The sequence below is a fragment of the Chiroxiphia lanceolata genome, chromosome 9, assembly GCF_009829145.1.
Source record: "Chiroxiphia lanceolata isolate bChiLan1 chromosome 9, bChiLan1.pri, whole genome shotgun sequence".
Taxonomy (NCBI): Eukaryota; Metazoa; Chordata; class Aves; order Passeriformes; family Pipridae; genus Chiroxiphia; species Chiroxiphia lanceolata.
This window is the reverse complement of record NC_045645.1, coordinates 4997110-5013815: the sequence shown is the minus strand read 5'-3', so window position 1 is coordinate 5013815 and position 16706 is coordinate 4997110. Positions and strand designations below refer to the sequence as shown.

Here is a 16706-nt window from a genome sequence, read left to right as displayed (position 1 = left end):
ACCTGTAAAGAAAACAACAATGTCTGTGAAAGAGCCAAACCCAGAGTAAGGATTGGGGGGAAAAAATTGATTGTTTAGCTCTAGAATGGTTTTATACAATGTGTTTCATCAGATATCAGCAGGTGATATATAAAGCAGCTTAAAAAAGTTACCTGCAGGTGTGACTGGGAGGCAGCTCTGACATCCTGTCCCTGCCTGCAAGCTGTCACACTTGGTAGGTGGGTCACGTCATTTTTTTCATCGTTGGTGCTTTGAACTTAAAAGCTTGGAGCTTCAACAGTAAAATTTGACTGGTTGAGGGTGGGTTGTTTGGTTTTTGTAAGAAGTGTGACTATATTTGGTCCCAGAAAATGATAATACATCCCTTTTCTCCTGCCAAACGGTGCTGTGATACAGGGTGGTCTATGGGACTTCCCCAGGAAAAAACAAAACAAAACAAAAAAACAAACAACTGCTAAAGTTGCCTTTCAGTCAGGGAATGCTGAGGTATTGGTCTGGAGAAAAGATGTCTTAAAAAGTGTCTGCAAAGAGAGTTTAGTCAGCTTGCCATATCCATCATGAGTAAAACAAGTAGTTATGGGTTGAAATTGCAGCAGAATGTGTTTAGGTGAGGCATTAGATGTGGGGACAGGCTTCCAAGCCATAAGAATAACCAAAACAGATTGTAGGGATATGCTGGCAAATGCTGGTTATGCTAATCTGGTTTGATTTACAGCTACCAAAAAAGTATTCCAGTGGAGGTATGTATAGCTTCATAATGAATTCCAGTCTGCTGATTACAGAGTCATTTTTCTGGTACGTTTTGAGACATTTTAGGATTAATTTTCAGACCTCTGTAGCCTGAAGATCACTATACAGATTGGTGAAGGGGAGCATTGCTTAGCTGATTTCAAAGACATCATCTAAAGGAAGAGGGTAGAGCTAAATTCTTTTAAACCTCAGGAAAAGGGGATGAATTATGTAGGCTCTGAAGACTTTTTTTTTTTTTCCACACAGATATTTTGCTGGTTTTCCCCTGGTTTATTGTAGGACAATAGGATAGAAGAATGATATTGTTTAACTCCTGGCCTGCACAGTGTACCTGCAGAAGAACAGCACAATAATTCTCTGCAAGATCTAAAGACAAAGCTCAAACCAGCTGGACAACACCTTGTCCATAACTCCTTGCTTTACTTTATCCCTGTGAGTTTAACAAACTAGATCACAGAGAGACCTCCAGCAAAACACTGTGAACATGCAAAGAGGATATATCTCCCAGCTGCAGCAAATCATTAGATCACTAATTAGGATTAGGGATCCCTTTTCTGCTTTTTTTTTTTTTAAAGCCAAGACCAAACAAGTGGAATATATATTATTTTTTCAATTTATTTTATATGTATAGGAGTTGTTTTGAACTGCATTGCCTTCAGTAACTTTTCTGCACTGAAGTTTGTTAATACTTTCCCAATCAGAGAAAGTGCTGAAAACGTTAAACTAGTGGAATGAAAACCATTGCACACAATGTAAACTTCACAAACTGTAACACAGGTGTTGTACACATGCTGAAAAGTGCTGAGTGAACATGTCTTTGTCAAGTCCTGGTCACAGAGAAATAAATGTGGAGTTTGATCATATTGTCCTGATGTGAAAGGGTTGGGAAATAATCCAAATGCAGGGAGAGGCAGAGAGGGTATGAGTTGTCCCTCAGTTCTGGGCGTGTTGTCTTGAGGAGGAAGTACCTATAATTGGAATGTACCTCCCTTCCCAGTTTGTAGTCCTGATCTTGTAGGACTCAGGTAATGGTACTGAGGGGAAAAATTACTACAGTACTGGTAGAATTACTGCCCTACTGGAGAATGGTCTCTTATTTCTGAATGTCCTCTGTTTATTTTGTTGACTTTCGATTCTCCTTCCTCTTTGCAAATACCTTCTCGCTTATCCTTCATCTGGAATGCAGATCTGTAATTCCCCCTACTTGATTTGTAGTCTCTCTTGCCTTGACACAAATATTTTGATAAATAATCTGATTGCATTTGATGCTCTTTTCCAAAGGAAATAGGTTTTTCTCCACTCCAAATGGAATGTATTTAAATGTAAATGTGCTCTAGTAGCAATAGTAACCCTGGTAAAATACTGGGTTATAAAATACCCTTAGTGGGAAATACCCATCCCATTATTTTTTTAAGGTTCTGGAGAACTTCTTGCTTCCCTTCTGCTTGCGCTCTGTCCCCATCTCTGGGAGACAGGTAGGCAGGAGGTATGTAGCATGCAGCAGGGATAAGCCAGTAATTACATATTTGCAATTCTTTCCTGATGATGAGGAACATTATCCTGATGTGAGCTACTGAGCAGTAGAAGCGACTTTGTTCCTCTGGGCTTTGGGCAAAATGTACAGATGGGCTTTTCATTGCTCTTTCACTCATTCTGGCATGAGGTTTTGGGGAGGAGAGTGGCACCTTTAAAGGCAGCCGTGACAAGGGGTTGTGCTTTCCAAGGTTTCAGGCAGAACAGAGCCTTATCTTGACTTCAGATACTTGCAAAAGGTCTGTAGATCGAAGTGCACAGCAAAATAGATGTTTGATTTTGTTCCCTTCAAGAGCTAAAAAGACCTTTGGATTTAATTAAAATGAGCAAAATAACTTCTCCAGATCTAAAATACCTTATTTAGTAAGTGCTAAAGCTGTTTGAAAGTTTAGAACATTGTTCACATTTAAAGCCTAATACTATTTAAAATGTGCTTCTTTGTTTTGTATCAGTAGTTTCAATAGATACACTTGTTTAAGAGAGGTGTGTACAATCCCTGAAACCTTACTCCCTGCAGTAGGGCAGAGCAAGTGAGCAGGTGTTAATATTTCAGGTAAATACTGCAGTTCTCTAACATTAACAGCACTAAAGACAGATAAAGGGTCATTGGAGGGAAGTGGAATTCTAAGAGGCACGGGAGAGAGGCATAAGGGATGACAGCATTGCCAGCAGCTGCATAATATGAAACATCCGGGAATGATTGTTGGAAGGCATAATATCTAGAAAGTCTGTGCTGTCCCTTTTCTGTGCTTCTGAGGAGTTGAGCCTTTTAGATTTTACATGCTTAAAATGACCTTATCTTGGTACTCTTGATACTTTGATGAGTAAACTCACCGAAACCCCCTGGCACACGGTTCATTTGTGGTGTGTCACACTTGCTGGCTGAGGCCCAAAGGCTTTATCATCTTACACAGGCCTCTCTACAGGTTCCCCAGATGCCGCCTTTTCCAAAATGTGCTTGGGGCTTTTGAGTTAAATTCAGCTTGCTTCCAAAGACAAGCTTGCTGGCTTTGCTTTCTGTGGTTTCCTCAGTACTGTTGACCCAGTGGTGATGTGGTAACCTGGCTGGCAGAAACTTGGATCAGCTGAGGCTTGGAGGGCAGGTATCACTCAGTGAATAGCATTTCTAAAGACGATGGGTTTGCCAGTGGTGTTTTCTTGTTTGATGCAGAATCTTTCCTATGTCACAGTCCTAGAATTCACTTTTCTCTGTGATTTGGTTGTTGCTCTTGTCTGCCCTGGTGTCCTTGATTGCTGTTGTGAAAGAAAAAAAATCATCTTACCCACTGCGCTCTGGATCTCAGTATGTGTTTACAAGACCAGGCTGTTAAGGATTTGGACAGTACATGGTTGTGTGGGAGCGTGTTTTTGTCCAGGAATTTTGAAGGAGGTAGGATTCGGTCAGTGTGACCTTAGAGAAGTGGAAAGTAAGTATGTAAAGGGGCAGTTTGTTTGTGAAGCAGAGAAAAGGGGGTTAGGACATAGATGTGTCCGTGTGGACCTTTCTTAACCTATTTTCAGTTCATCTAAATTAGTCATCTGGTTTGCATAAGTAGTCAGGTATGTAACAGCATGGTTTTCCCCACCCCTAGCCTGTTACTCTGGAAGGACTTTTGTATGGCCAAGCTTCTGGCGTGTTTTCAGCTGGGAATATATAGATTTGCAGTGTTGTTTCTAGAACGCAGAGCGTTGAGATGATTCTGCAAGATAGATTCGTTTGGTTTAAACCTGAAAAACAGGGTCTTAATCTTTCAGTAATAGCTCCTTTTCACTAAAACTTTTAATATCTCTGTCTGGGGAGATTTTGGTTTAGTACATGATTAACATTTTAATCCGTCATTTAGTGCTCTAAAATGGGCTCATATTTCTATGATTCTAGAAAACCTGGTGTGAGTGATGCTCTGCATTTTCAGATGCTGGGTTTTTTTCAGCAGCCAGATACCATCGAAACAATGTTTTCAGCAGCGTTTTTAACTAATAGGGACTGTCCTTTACCTTCAGGTAACCGTTTTGGAGGGCTAGTTGTGTGATATAATGGAAAGAACAAGTACTGATGGCATATCTGAGATTTAGTTATTCTGGTTCCTGATACCTGAGGTGTGTGAGCACTACCAGTTGTTCGTGCCAGTCCGGAACATCTACATTTGTCCTCTCCAAAGGTGGCTGTTTTTCAGTCGTGTAGACAGGCTGGAGGTGTGTCTAGACAATTGTATTAATGGAAGTGAAAGCAAAATGAAAGTTAAGTTTGTTTTGTAGACACTTTATGTAGGTGAACTGCAAATAAATGATCTCACCTTGAGAAGACGCGGCTCACCAGTTGTTATGGCGACTGTTGAACCAGTTATGCTGCACTCGTGTCTTTTATATTAAGGCCTCATAATGCTTGCAAGGTTGAAGCAAGATTTATAGTTACATTATAAATGTAATTCAGTGGTACAGGTTGCCCAGAGAAGCTGTGGATGTCCCATCCCTGGCAGTGTTCAAGGCCAGGCTGGTCTAGGTGTCCCCACCCATGGCAGGGGCATTGAGAGCTCGGTGATCTTTAAGGCTGTGTGCCCAAATACAATTTTTTTTTATTCAATAAAATGTTTATAATAGTAAGACCAAGTGATCTTCTTGGGGTTTTTTGGACTGTTATTGTGGATAACTGGATAATGAAATTTCATGTGAGGCTTTTTGATATTCTTAAGGAAGTCAGTAGCATGCTTTTGACTCCAGGGTTGGGCTTCAGGCTGTGACTCCCTATTTCTGTAAATGTGTTGGGTGAATCAGGAGTTGTTAGAAAAAGATCATATTCTAGTGAATGCATATGGTTTGAATTCTTTATCATAAACTAACTTACACCTATTCAATGACACTACTCTGAAGAGTAACGAAGTGGAAAGTGGCCTGTTTTGTGTGCTTAGGCCTATCTGCTTGATTAAATAACTTTAATAGAGCTTCACTGAAAGAAATTTGATGAGGGAAGTAAATTCTGTTCTGCCTTCTGCATCCATTAAATTGTTCACTAATTTTTCTGAATGCTTTTGCAACCCAGCTGACATCTGATCTTTAGGAATATTACTGAAATCCAAATTGACTTGATTGGTTAGAAAAACAAATCTCTAATTTTTTTTTTAAGTAAACTTGTTTTATTTAGAGTAACAGATAGAAATGTAGTGAACTGAAATTGTGGTGGGGATAGACAGGTGACCTTTTACAGCTGTAAATGTGTGATGAAGGGTAAAAGTTTACTTTTATACTGGTTTTCCACTAGAGGATCCACGTCTCTGGGATTTGCTGTTGAAGGAGAGGAGAAATTGAATTAGAGGGATTAATTAATAGGATTCTAGACAGCAGGGTTGAAGAGACTTGGGGAGGTTTGCAGGGTTCAGTGAAGCAGGAAAAGCACCCAGTAAAATATGTCCATTTCAGAAATGTGCACTGCAGTTCATAATGTGGACAAAGGCTGGAAACTCTGGTTGGAAACTCTGGTTCCAGGTATTCCCACAGAAGTGGTGTCTGGAACAGCACAGGGCAGATTGTTGGGTTTTTACAGTCTGGTAGGCCAAGGCTGGAGGAGATAGGAGAAATGCAGTGCTGCTGAGGGTAGTCTGTGCTTTTTCTTAGGACTTCTGGAACATCTTGATCCATTTGCAGTGAGTGGCTCAGTGGCTTTGTTTTTCTTCATAGCTCAGTGGCTTTGTTTTTCTTTAGCTGGTCTCTCTAGTCTCATGTTCTGGTCCATGTAGGTCTTCACATCTTGAACACCTCCTTGGTGTTCCTACTGTCAGGTACATCTGAAAAGCTCAGCTTGAGAATCAGAGCTTTAGAAAGTGTGAGTTAGAGATTAACTCTGATCAAGTCTACGTTAGGAGTAGAAATTAAAGTTAACAGAAGGCTGAAAACAACTGGGCAACTCCATTCGACTGTGGTGCAGCAGGAACTTCATGGATGGTGTGCTGGAGAATGAGGGTTTGTCTCCAACTTTGAGTGTTTCTTTAGTGTGGTCTGTGTCTCCTCTTTAAATTGAATATGCTTGTATGTTCCTTCCATTTTCATGTCAGTTTTTAATATTTGTTTAGACAAATGCACAATGAAATCTGGCAGTGTAAAAGAGCACCTGACAATTTTGTTTGACTGAGTGATAAATACCACTTCTACTTGTGTGCAAAATGACACAGTGAAGGGTATTAAGTTATGAAAGTTAAGCATTTACCAAGGGAAAAACGTACTTTTGGAACAATAAAATCTTATGAAAAAAGGTTGCTATGAAGTAACAGTTAAGACATTTTTAATGCTGCATGTAAAAAATGATAGTTTAAATTATTTGTAAAGGTTAACTAGAACTGTTGACAAGTGGAACACAAGTGTTAATACAGAGTTTAATTTTATTTTTTTTACTTAGATTACTTGCCAAACACTCATTTTGATCAGTGGAACAATATTGTGGGACAGTTGACAGACAACCTTTTTTTCTTCACCAAAGCTCATTAATGCAGATTTCATTGTTTTGAAAGGAAGTATTCCTTTAGGGAATGTCTCATTTAGTGATATTAGTAGTAGTAGTATTTTCTTTTTTTTTTTTTTTTCTGGTTTGTATTACCAGAAATATTTCAAATTCGAATTCAGAGGGAATTAATTAAATTTACATTGACAAGTACTTTTATTTCCTTTTTCCTGGAGTTGGGAGTGGCTACTGATGATCTTTGTCCTTGTGTTTTCCACAGTGAAGCAGAGATCAGTTCAATTGAACTGTAAATGTAATATGAGAAGAACTGAGTAGTTGGCAAAGGTCATTTGAGTTCTGTGTAGTAATAATAAAAAAAAAAGAAACAAGATTAGATATTTGGAAGAAAAGTTTAAAAATGTACAGTTTAGTCACTGGATAAATGGGCCGTGGTCCCAAATCTTGAACACGATTTTGGTGACATTGTGTCTAAAGGACATGGTAAAGGCTAGTAAGGATGATTAGAGGTCTTCAGAATGCTTCCATGAATAGTCTTAGTTTGGAAGAGGGATGACTTGATGAGTCTGTGTGCCTTGTATAAAACCATGAGTACCATGAAAAACTCTTAGACCGGGGTTGGGCACTTTGCTGGCACGAGAAAATATCCAACTGAATTGAGGCTGACATTTTTTGTAGCCACAAGTTGACTTCTGCACAGAGCACAAGTAAACTGTGCCCACTCTCATTTGGGAGGCAAAAATCTATAAATGTGTCTAAAAACAAAGCAACTGAAAAGATTTACATAGAAGATCTGACTGGTGATAAACTGTAGTACAGACTCTGGCTTAAAAGTCTAAGAAAGTATCCTGGGAGTCCTGATGCTATTTACTCTTATTCTTGCACTTTTTTTCTCAAGAATTTATTGTAGGTTGTTGTCAGAGAAGGGAATTGAGAGACTTTGGGCCTTGCCCATTATGATTTTGTGGTGTTACTGTTGTCAGCAGTGTGGGAGGCTATGGGAATGGTCTCAGGTAGGTTGCACATGTGGTGTTGGACAGAATTTAGAGTGTGTGTGAGAGGGGGCTGTAAAACCCAGCACGTGGGATAATCCCAGAGACCAAAGGATTTCAATACTAGTATAGTTTACAACGCTTCATCCAACAAGGTTTTTGCTTTAGCAAGAAGTATTGCATTTGAATGTTGCATCCCTTGCTCTTTTTGTGCTTGTACATGCCCAGGAAGGCTGTGACTGAAGAGTGGTGAATGTGCCTCTAATAAATAAGGAGACAGGACTAGGAGCTGCCTTACATGCACATTAGACACTGCCGAGTGAACTGCCCTGGTCACTCATACTCACAGTGACATCAAAATAGCAGGTTAGGAGACCCAAATCTTCTGCAAGATCGTTTGTAAAATTGGTGGTTGCAGTTTTACAACAAGTTTCACCTTGGTTTTGATTGTGCTGAAATATAAAAGGAAGCCTTGCAGCAACACAAGTTTTGCAAGCTGTTGATGTGCTTTCTTTTCAGTTACCCTTTCCAAACGTACTGGGAACCTTTTCTGTGAATGGAGCCTGAGTACTGTACTTCTGTGGTGGGTTTATTTTTGTTGTGTACTCAGACCTGGTTCTTACTTCAAAACTGTAATTCTGTGTTTGTTTATTTAGATACCTTAAATCCAGAGAACAGCGCTCTGTGGGCTTTGCTCTCTTTAGGTTCATTTTTCACATTGCTGTGAATTGTTCTCAAGGTTCATTAAATCAACTTCTTAAATTATATGACTTCTGTTAATAGTTTGACAGGGCCAAACTGCTCTACAGTTTGTTCTGAAAAGCGTATTTATTCAGAAAGTAATGAATCTTGTTTAAATGGAGTCAACTGCATTGACTTTGTCCCTGTTTTATCTTCTTACTGCTCAAATGTTTGGTAGCCGCCTCAGAAGGTCACATCTAAAGAAGTTCTGTACCTGTACAGATTTTCAGCATGATGGGAAGTCTGTTCTGTCTGCAGCAGATGTTCCATTATGTCCCTATGCACAATAAAAAATTACCCTTTGATATAAAACCAGGTCTTTATAGATTAGCACTTCAGTTGTGTGCAATGTGTGACACTTCATAGCTTGTGGTATGGGGTAGGATTGCTCAGAAGGTTCCCAGGTCAATGTTGTGTATGGCCATGACCACTCTGATTTCTCCTCATCTTGGAGACTGGTAGTTCCTAGGGGTTGTGAGGCTGCTTGTTCTTGTTTTATCTCCAGCAACGTGATCATGGCTCACAGCTTAGGTGCAAAAGTGTTTCCATCTTTCCAAACTCCTCTACTCAAGAGTAACATCAAGTTTCAGAAACGAAAAAAATAACATGAAAATGAGGGGATTTATTAGAGGGGATGACTCAGAGGATAAAAGGTGGTGATTCTTTTACTGTTCCCTGTGTGGTGTTTATTTTGAGCGCTGATCAAAATCACCTTAAAAACTTCCTTTTAAAAAATCCACATACTTAAGGCATGACATAAGTGCAATGAAAACCAAAACCGATGAAAGAGTGGAACCACATCCAAACAAAGAAAACAAACTCTGATAAGTCAAATATAAAGGCATAATAAGGCACACCTGAAGGGATCCTGAGAAATAGCTGATGCCATCAGAACAGTAATAAAACTTCTCAGATGTTTCAGGAGCAATAAACTATCTATTTGCTTCTGCTTAGGTAAGATGGTTCAAGGAAAAAGAGGTCATAGCAGAATAACTCAGGTTTTGGTGGTGGTGGTATTTTCTGTGGAGAAGTTAATGGAATCCCAGCTGTATTACTGTCATCATCCTCCTGAGAGGGGAGTCTGGCTGTATTGGAGCAGGTGAGGAATGATAGGGGCACATAGAGATGAGGCTTGTGGAAGGGCCAAGCCTACCTGCTGCCTAGAGTCTCATTTTAGCAGCAGGATTTAAAATTGCTATGAAGTGTGCAATCGCTTTCATCGGCTGCAAGCAGTTTCTCCACTCTTCCCTTTATTCTGATTCAGCTTGTTTTTGTTGCCCTTTTGTGAACTGAATCTGGGAAGTGATTCATTTAAAAATAAAAATCCCCTTTTCAGGTTTGTTTTTTTTTTTTTAATTAGATTATTTCAGGTTCTGTTTTGATCAAAGATCAAAAAGCTTTTGGCACTTGCACTACAGTTGCTCTGTTTCCCTTTCTGTTCTTCTCTTTAGTCATACTTTGTCATGTTTATGCCACTTGTATTGATGAAGTTTTGTTTGTTTTTTATAGTGACTACAGTTCCTGTCTCCCCTCTTTGATGGAAGAGGACTATGACCCAGAAGTGAACTCTCCACTGTAGAACAAGAAGCTCTTGTGGAATAATTGTGTCCCTTAATAAGCAGCACCCAGTCTACAAAAAATAGAGTAGAAGAGATTATTTTTGGACCTGGCTTTTTTTTGTTCATGTGACCTATGTTTCAGCATGTAAATGGTGAAAAACAGGGAAAATATTTGTGCCTGCTTCTGAGCTTTATATCAAGTAGTGCTTAGCTCTGTGGAGCATTTACCAAGTTACGAGAAGACCAGAGTATATCCCAACATTCATTTTTTTAAAATACTTTACCTTTTTTTAGCAGATGTATGTGATAAAAATGAAGTTTATATTTTAAGATCACTTCGGCAGATGCTTCTTGTTTAGATCTCTGCATTTAGGGCAAACATTTTTATGTAACATCCTTTTTCCAGAGTGTTTAGGTTGATCTGCTGCAGATCATGAACTGTCCAGCAGCCTTGAGTGTTCAGTATTAACCATGATGTTGCTCTGAATGTTGTCATGCAGACTTGACAAACCTTTTTGTGATGTAAAGGCTGACTTCTGTACTACCACAACCAGAGGAAATTTAATGAGGTGAACGTGGGCGTGGCTTTTTTAAATATAAATTACCTTCTTAGGTATCTTTTTTTTGTAGTGAGAGTGCAAAGAGAGGTTAAAATGAGCAGCTGAGGGGGTGAAGGGCACAGTTGGCACGAAGTGCGGCCTCTCGTGCTCTTGCTTTGAGACGCACTGTTGCCTCAAGGCTGGCCTTCCAGAATACTGGAGAAGGAAGGAACCCAGAGGTCACTGAAGCACACAAACTGAGGACATTGGACTGCAGAGCCCAAACTCAGGGTTAGTGATCATATGTACTTCTTTTTTTGCTTATACAGTGTTGACTTGTTCATAGATAAAATTGAAAAATAAAGCAAAATGGTAAATTGGAGAACCTTCCACAAAAAGGCGGAATTCAGTTATACAGAGCAGTGAAATGTTCCTCATTTTGAGCCATGAAATTTGCTATGATATGTTGGAAAGAACAATTTGATTTTGGATTCATCAGTGAGACACCTCTGCTGGTCTTCAGTTGAACTTCCATTAAGATCCTTCCAGCAGCTTGTGTTCTGTTCCTCATCATCTGCTTTCTTCGCTATGGAAGCAGTGTCAGCGTGGGATATTCCCTGGTGCATGGGAGTTGGTGGATCTGGATACAGTTTTACTTTGGGGGTGCAGGAGCTGAGGTGTGGTTGTCTTTCAGGTCTCTGGATGTCTCTTAACATCACTGATTTGTCATACTTGATTTACAGCCTCTGGAGTAAAACATGCAGTGATCACCCCTTTGTAGATTATGGGGCAATGAAGGATTATACCCCAAATTCTGGCATGTCGTGATTTTACAGGTCTGTGCATTGTGTGGCTTTTCTGTGCTGTTTGTTCCATTTTCTTCCCACCTCCACGCCCATTCTATCATGAACTTCATGGGTGTGTTAATTGTAAACAGGAAGTAACTGGGAATGTTGAAGTTCTTACCTGTTTCAATCAGAGGAACAAAGTCAGCTTGAGAAAAAGAAGGGCCTCAAGTGTGACATGAAAAACTACAGCACTTTTCCCCTCCTGTTTGCGTAGGACAAGCTTTGGGAGAGAAATTATATTATTATTTCAGTTTGGAAAAGATGACGGGGAGTGTCCTTTTCATTTACAGATCCTGGCCATGAGGTTTGATGCCTCATTTTATTGAAGGGAGACACTGGACCTAAATGGCGCAGCATGACTTTGTTCCTGCCTGGCTTAACTTCTCGACACCGCAGTCAACCAAGGTAACAGTAATACAGATCTCCTCCTTTTGCAGCTGTGACCACTGGTAAGATCAGTGTGTTAGATTCTCTCTGATTCTGTGTGAGATCTGTGGATTTGTGTGCCATTCTGATCAGGTCCATGCTTCTTGATGGTGGTTAATCAATGCAAATGTGGAAAACTCGTGGGGTTTAGTGAGGTGTTGTTTGGGTTTTTTTTCCAATTAACAAAATGCCGCTGCTGGACTGACAGGCTCCTGGGGCGTCCAAATGAATGCTTCATTACATCACTTTTTGCTTTCTGCAGTCCCCTGCAGCCACCTTTGAGAAACATGGAGAGCATCTTCCCCGGGGAGAGGGCCGCTTCGGCGTGAGCCGCAGGAGACACAACTCTTCCGATGGATTTTTCAATAATGGGCCCCTCCGAACTGCAGGAGGTGAGTGGGGAGGGTCCAAACGCAGCCCGAGAGCAAACGCTTTTTAACGTTCTACAGAATGGAGAATTCTGCAGGATATAAACAACGTTTTCCCAAAATGTACCTTTTCAAAACATCCCATAAGGAAGCTGTACTACTCTCTTCTCCCATGCCATGTACTCAGGGCTTAAGGGGTATTCATGTAGCTGTATGTGCATTGTGTAGCTTGTTTTCTGATACAATCACACAGTAGCTTAATAAGTTCAGCTCAGTAGTTACCTAGTAAACACTGACTAAACAACAAAACAGCTTGATATTTCCAGTGTTCTGCATGCTGTGTTGATTTTTTTTTTTTTTTTTTATTTGCATCCTTATCTCCTTTTGTTTAGACTGCTGGCATCAGCCGTCCCTTCTCCGCCATGATTCTGTAGATTCTGGTGTTTCTAAAGGAGCTCATGTTGGGCTTTCTGGCAGTCAGCCTGGCTGGCATGGTCCCTCACGGGGCCATGATGGTGTGAGCCAGCGTGGAGGAGGAGGAACTGGAGTTCATCGCCACTGGAATGGCAACTTCCATTCTCGGAAAAGTTCCGCCTTTCAAGAAAAGCTGCCTGTTGAATCCAGGGAGGAGAAGAAGGAAGACAAAGAGCATTTGCAGTTTGAGGAAGAAGACTTTGTAAGTGTCTAGCTTCTCACTAGAAGTGGCAGCTGTGAGAAGTGGCTTTTCAGATCTCATTTTTATTAGCATTGATAGGTGGTGAGGACCTAGGGTTGCATTCCATTCCATGTTTGAGGTCACAACAAGTTTAACAAAATTATTCCAGCGCTGACAGGATGCTAATTGGTACCCAGAGTCCTCAGGACCTGATGACCTGTTGGACTGTGGGTTTTGGCACATGTATTTTGCCAAATGGTTATTGTAAACTTAAGGCATTGTAAACACACAAGCCAGGTCTTCAGCAAAACCTGAGTAGATTGACTTTGTGGCTTTGCTTACAAAGCCTTTTTTTTTGCTCCTAAATACATCTGTTCAGCTTATCTTCAGTCTTCCTGTATTCTGGTACATGTTGGTGTTTGTGATAACCTTCCCAAGCTCATTCGTAACATGTTCAGACCTTTGCAACCATCTGTCTTGAATCTTCTGGAACAGTATTTTGTTATCAGAGCTGTTTCCTCTCTCTGCATTAATCTGTGCATCGGGGTTTCTCGAGCCATTTCTTCCATCAGTATCTCCAGTTCATCAACTTTCTTCTTATTCAGCATTCTGATTCCTGTGGTATTATCAGTATGATAGTCTCTCATATCCTGGCTCTATTTTTACTGCAATATCTTTAGTTTTTCAAGCTTTATCAAATTGTACTTGGACTTCCAGCTTTTATCCTTACCACATACATTCCTTAATGCTGATGTTTTGAGACGTGTGCACCTTTTCTGCTTTCTCTTTTCAATTCAATTTTATTTTTCCTTACCCCTGAAGAGGATTTTATTATCAGACCGTGTTTTTTTCTTTTGCATCTGTTTCTTGCTGTCTCAGCTTGACCAGTATGATAGGGACAATATCATCTGTAAGGTGCTGGCAATTTGGTCCATTCACCTAATGCAATTCTTCTGTCTTCACCTTCAGTGCTAAAGCCGTTGCTGCCTCCTGTAATGAGAGATTCTGGTGATACTCTGCACACTTGTGGCATATCATCAGCATGAAGTTTTTGCTGTCCTATTCAGCATTTGTCTCTGGAAGGCTGTTTACACCTGAAGTTGTTGTGGCAGTTTGACACTGCTTCTGTTCGGGAAGTTAGAAGTTGGAGTGAAGTGTGTGAATGCCCACAGCTGCTTCAGGCCAAAATCCAGAGCCTACAGTTAAATTGCCACAGGAGGCAGTTTGATTTAAGCTGCTGGGGTTTTTTTTCCAGTGAAGTGCCTGGGAAGTGATTGCATGTTCTTGTTCAGCTGCTTCTGCTGAAAGCAGGAACATCACAGGGTGGTTAACACCCGGAGAGCAGCAATGAAGCTGGAACACGGATTTCTGTTACCTGATTTCTTAATAATACTGTAATTCAAGATTTCTGTAAGCCTGTGCTTTTGACTGTCAGAAACCCGTTGAAATATAGAAATATTGCAACAGTTGCAACTGTGCACTGTTGTCGTCTGTCTTGGTCTAAATCCTTCTTCCATGTTCTTCTTTATTCTCCAGTTCTTTGACTAGTGCCTTCCCCAACTACTTGGCTGTTTCTTCTGTAATTGTTTCCCCCATTTTTAAGATGATAATACCACATCCTGGCTAGCAGCAAGTTTTGTTTAATAACTCCTGTGTTGTCTTTGCCGTAGTGGTGAAATTGCTGTATGCTGGGGTTAAGTATGTAGCTGTTAGGCCTGCCTGGCTGACAATGGCAACACTTGTCCTGAAAGACTAACAGCCTGTTTTGCAGACCTAACTTCTCCTGTGCTGTGAGCACCCCTGCTGTAAATCTGACCAGTAACTAAAAAAATGAAGCTCTGAAACAGAAGAATTTCTAGGGACTGAGGCAGGAATTTATGCTATGGTGTGACATTTTTTCCTAACTCTTAAAGAACAGGAATACCTACTTTTTCAGATGCTCATTATTAGAAACTTATGCTGTCACCATAGTAACTGACATATGAAGAATTCATTACAAAGAGGAAAAAGATGGCTGTATTTTGAACTGGGGTTATTTGGGACAGGGGAAGAGGAATAGCTAATCAGAAACACTTGTCACTGAATGTTTAGATTTTCTGTACTCTGCTTTGAGCTTGAACATGTCCGTAGTTGTTCCACTAAGTTGAATTCTGATGCTGAATCACAGGTAAGTCTGCAGAGGGCACTGAGCCTGCGTGCAGGATTGTCCTAAAAAGTGAAGCTTAACAAAAATTTAAATGTATCGCTTTTTTTGTCAGTAAATGTATTCCTTTACATTAGGAATCTAGTATTGCTTTTGGTGGGTTTTTTTTAATTGGCTGATGCATAGTTCTTGTATTAAAATATTTGAGAAAGGAGGCTAGATTCTTCATATACTGATAAGGTGGATTCTATTTTATTTTTTGATCTGCTGACTAAATACCTAAATTTTTTATGTGTGTATTGGTTGGTAGAATCTACTGAATTGTAATAGAAGAGTGAAGGGCCTATCCTGGACCCTCTGATATTTCCATTGGAAATACAGCAGAAACCAAGGAGAATACAAACTTGATTTTTAGATATCTTGTGACAAAGCACTCTCTTCCACCTTCAGGTGCTGTTCAGAGAAATATAGCTGTGCTCTGGGTTCCTAGAAACATAATGTTATGTTAGTACTGATTATATTTTTGTTAATATACAAGAGAACAATACACTCATTTGCATTGTCTTTTTACAGCCATCTTTGAATCCAGAAGCTGGAAGACAAAACAACCAGAACAAACCTTTAGGGACACCTTCTGGAGTATGGGGTAGGTAAAGGTCACTGTACAGAATGCTGATGCTGAAGCAGAAAGTTGTGACCGGTGTTTAAATGTTTAGATACTTTAAAGACTAAGTGAAGCAGACAGTTTGCCGCTTTCTGTCCTTTGTTGTTTTCCTCCCACAATCTTCACTAATCTCTTGGCCTTTTTGTCTACTTGAGACTGTGCTTGTCTTGTCATAAAAGAACTGCCAGTGGGCAGCAGTGTCGCTGTTCTGCCTTCACTTCCTGTCGTGCTGCAGTTACAATTTCACACAGACGTCTCTTGAAGGGCAGAGCAGATTGGAGTGAACTAGACATTAGTTCCTGACTTGTGGTCTTCATATTAGAAATACAGCAAAACTATCATAATTCTGTGGTTTGCATTTGATTTTTTTTTTTAAACTCAGAACAGCCTTGCTTTTGATCCTGATGTGATATGTGAGTCTGTGCCTTTAAAAAAAAAAAAAAAAGAGTGAAACAAGGTACCAGCTCTAGCAATTAAATATGTTTGTTAATATCTACTTGGGTTAGATACCGTAAATAGTACAAATGCAAAAGAAACTCAAAACCACTTCTGACCATAGTATTGGTTGTATTCTTTTTGCATGTTTGTCAGGTAGCTGTTGTTCTGCTCAAAAACTAATTTATGGGACTTTTTCCTGTTATCACTATTACTATTTTTTTAAATTGTTATGCTCCTGGAAATGTGCTGATTTGGCCCAAGAACCATTAATGATGCTTGTTTGTAAAAGCACTTTGTCTTTTGAGGTATAAGTTATGCAATGTATTTTTGCTGTGTTAGTGAATTAACAAAGCTGATCCACGGTTGCTCAAAAAATGCTCATGTCCGTTTCGATTCCTGTAGAATGGTGCAAGGCTGTTAGCTGATGTCACTGTGGGTTTTTTCCCTTCAGCATCAAGGGAGCTGTTGTGGTTAAATGAGAAAAGATTGGACTTTGACATCCGTATGCAGTATCTTTGCTCAGAGTTGAAATGGAAGAGCAGCCGATAGCAGTGTCAGAATCAGATGTGTGATGTTTAAGATGGAGAGGGGAGGAACTGGAGC

At 40.1% G+C, this 16706-nt stretch overlaps 1 protein-coding gene across 4 annotated transcripts in view; it reads left to right on the top strand.

The window, feature by feature from the left end:
- The window catches only part of GPBP1L1 (GC-rich promoter binding protein 1 like 1), a 31238-nt gene that overhangs the window by 4840 nt on the left and 9692 nt on the right, over window positions 1-16706 (top strand). For 3 of the 4 annotated variants that reach the window (XM_032696201.1, XM_032696202.1, XM_032696204.1), the window contains exons 2-6: window positions 9973-10852; window positions 11700-11814; window positions 12098-12227; window positions 12596-12879; window positions 15575-15647. In XM_032696201.1, the coding sequence (XP_032552092.1) occupies window positions 11755-11814; window positions 12098-12227; window positions 12596-12879; window positions 15575-15647 (547 nt within the window). In that variant the 5' untranslated portion in view covers window positions 9973-10852; window positions 11700-11754. The remainder of the gene's footprint in view (window positions 1-9972; window positions 10853-11699; window positions 11815-12097; window positions 12228-12595; window positions 12880-15574; window positions 15648-16706) is intronic. The other variant, XM_032696203.1, reaches the window with a different exon arrangement.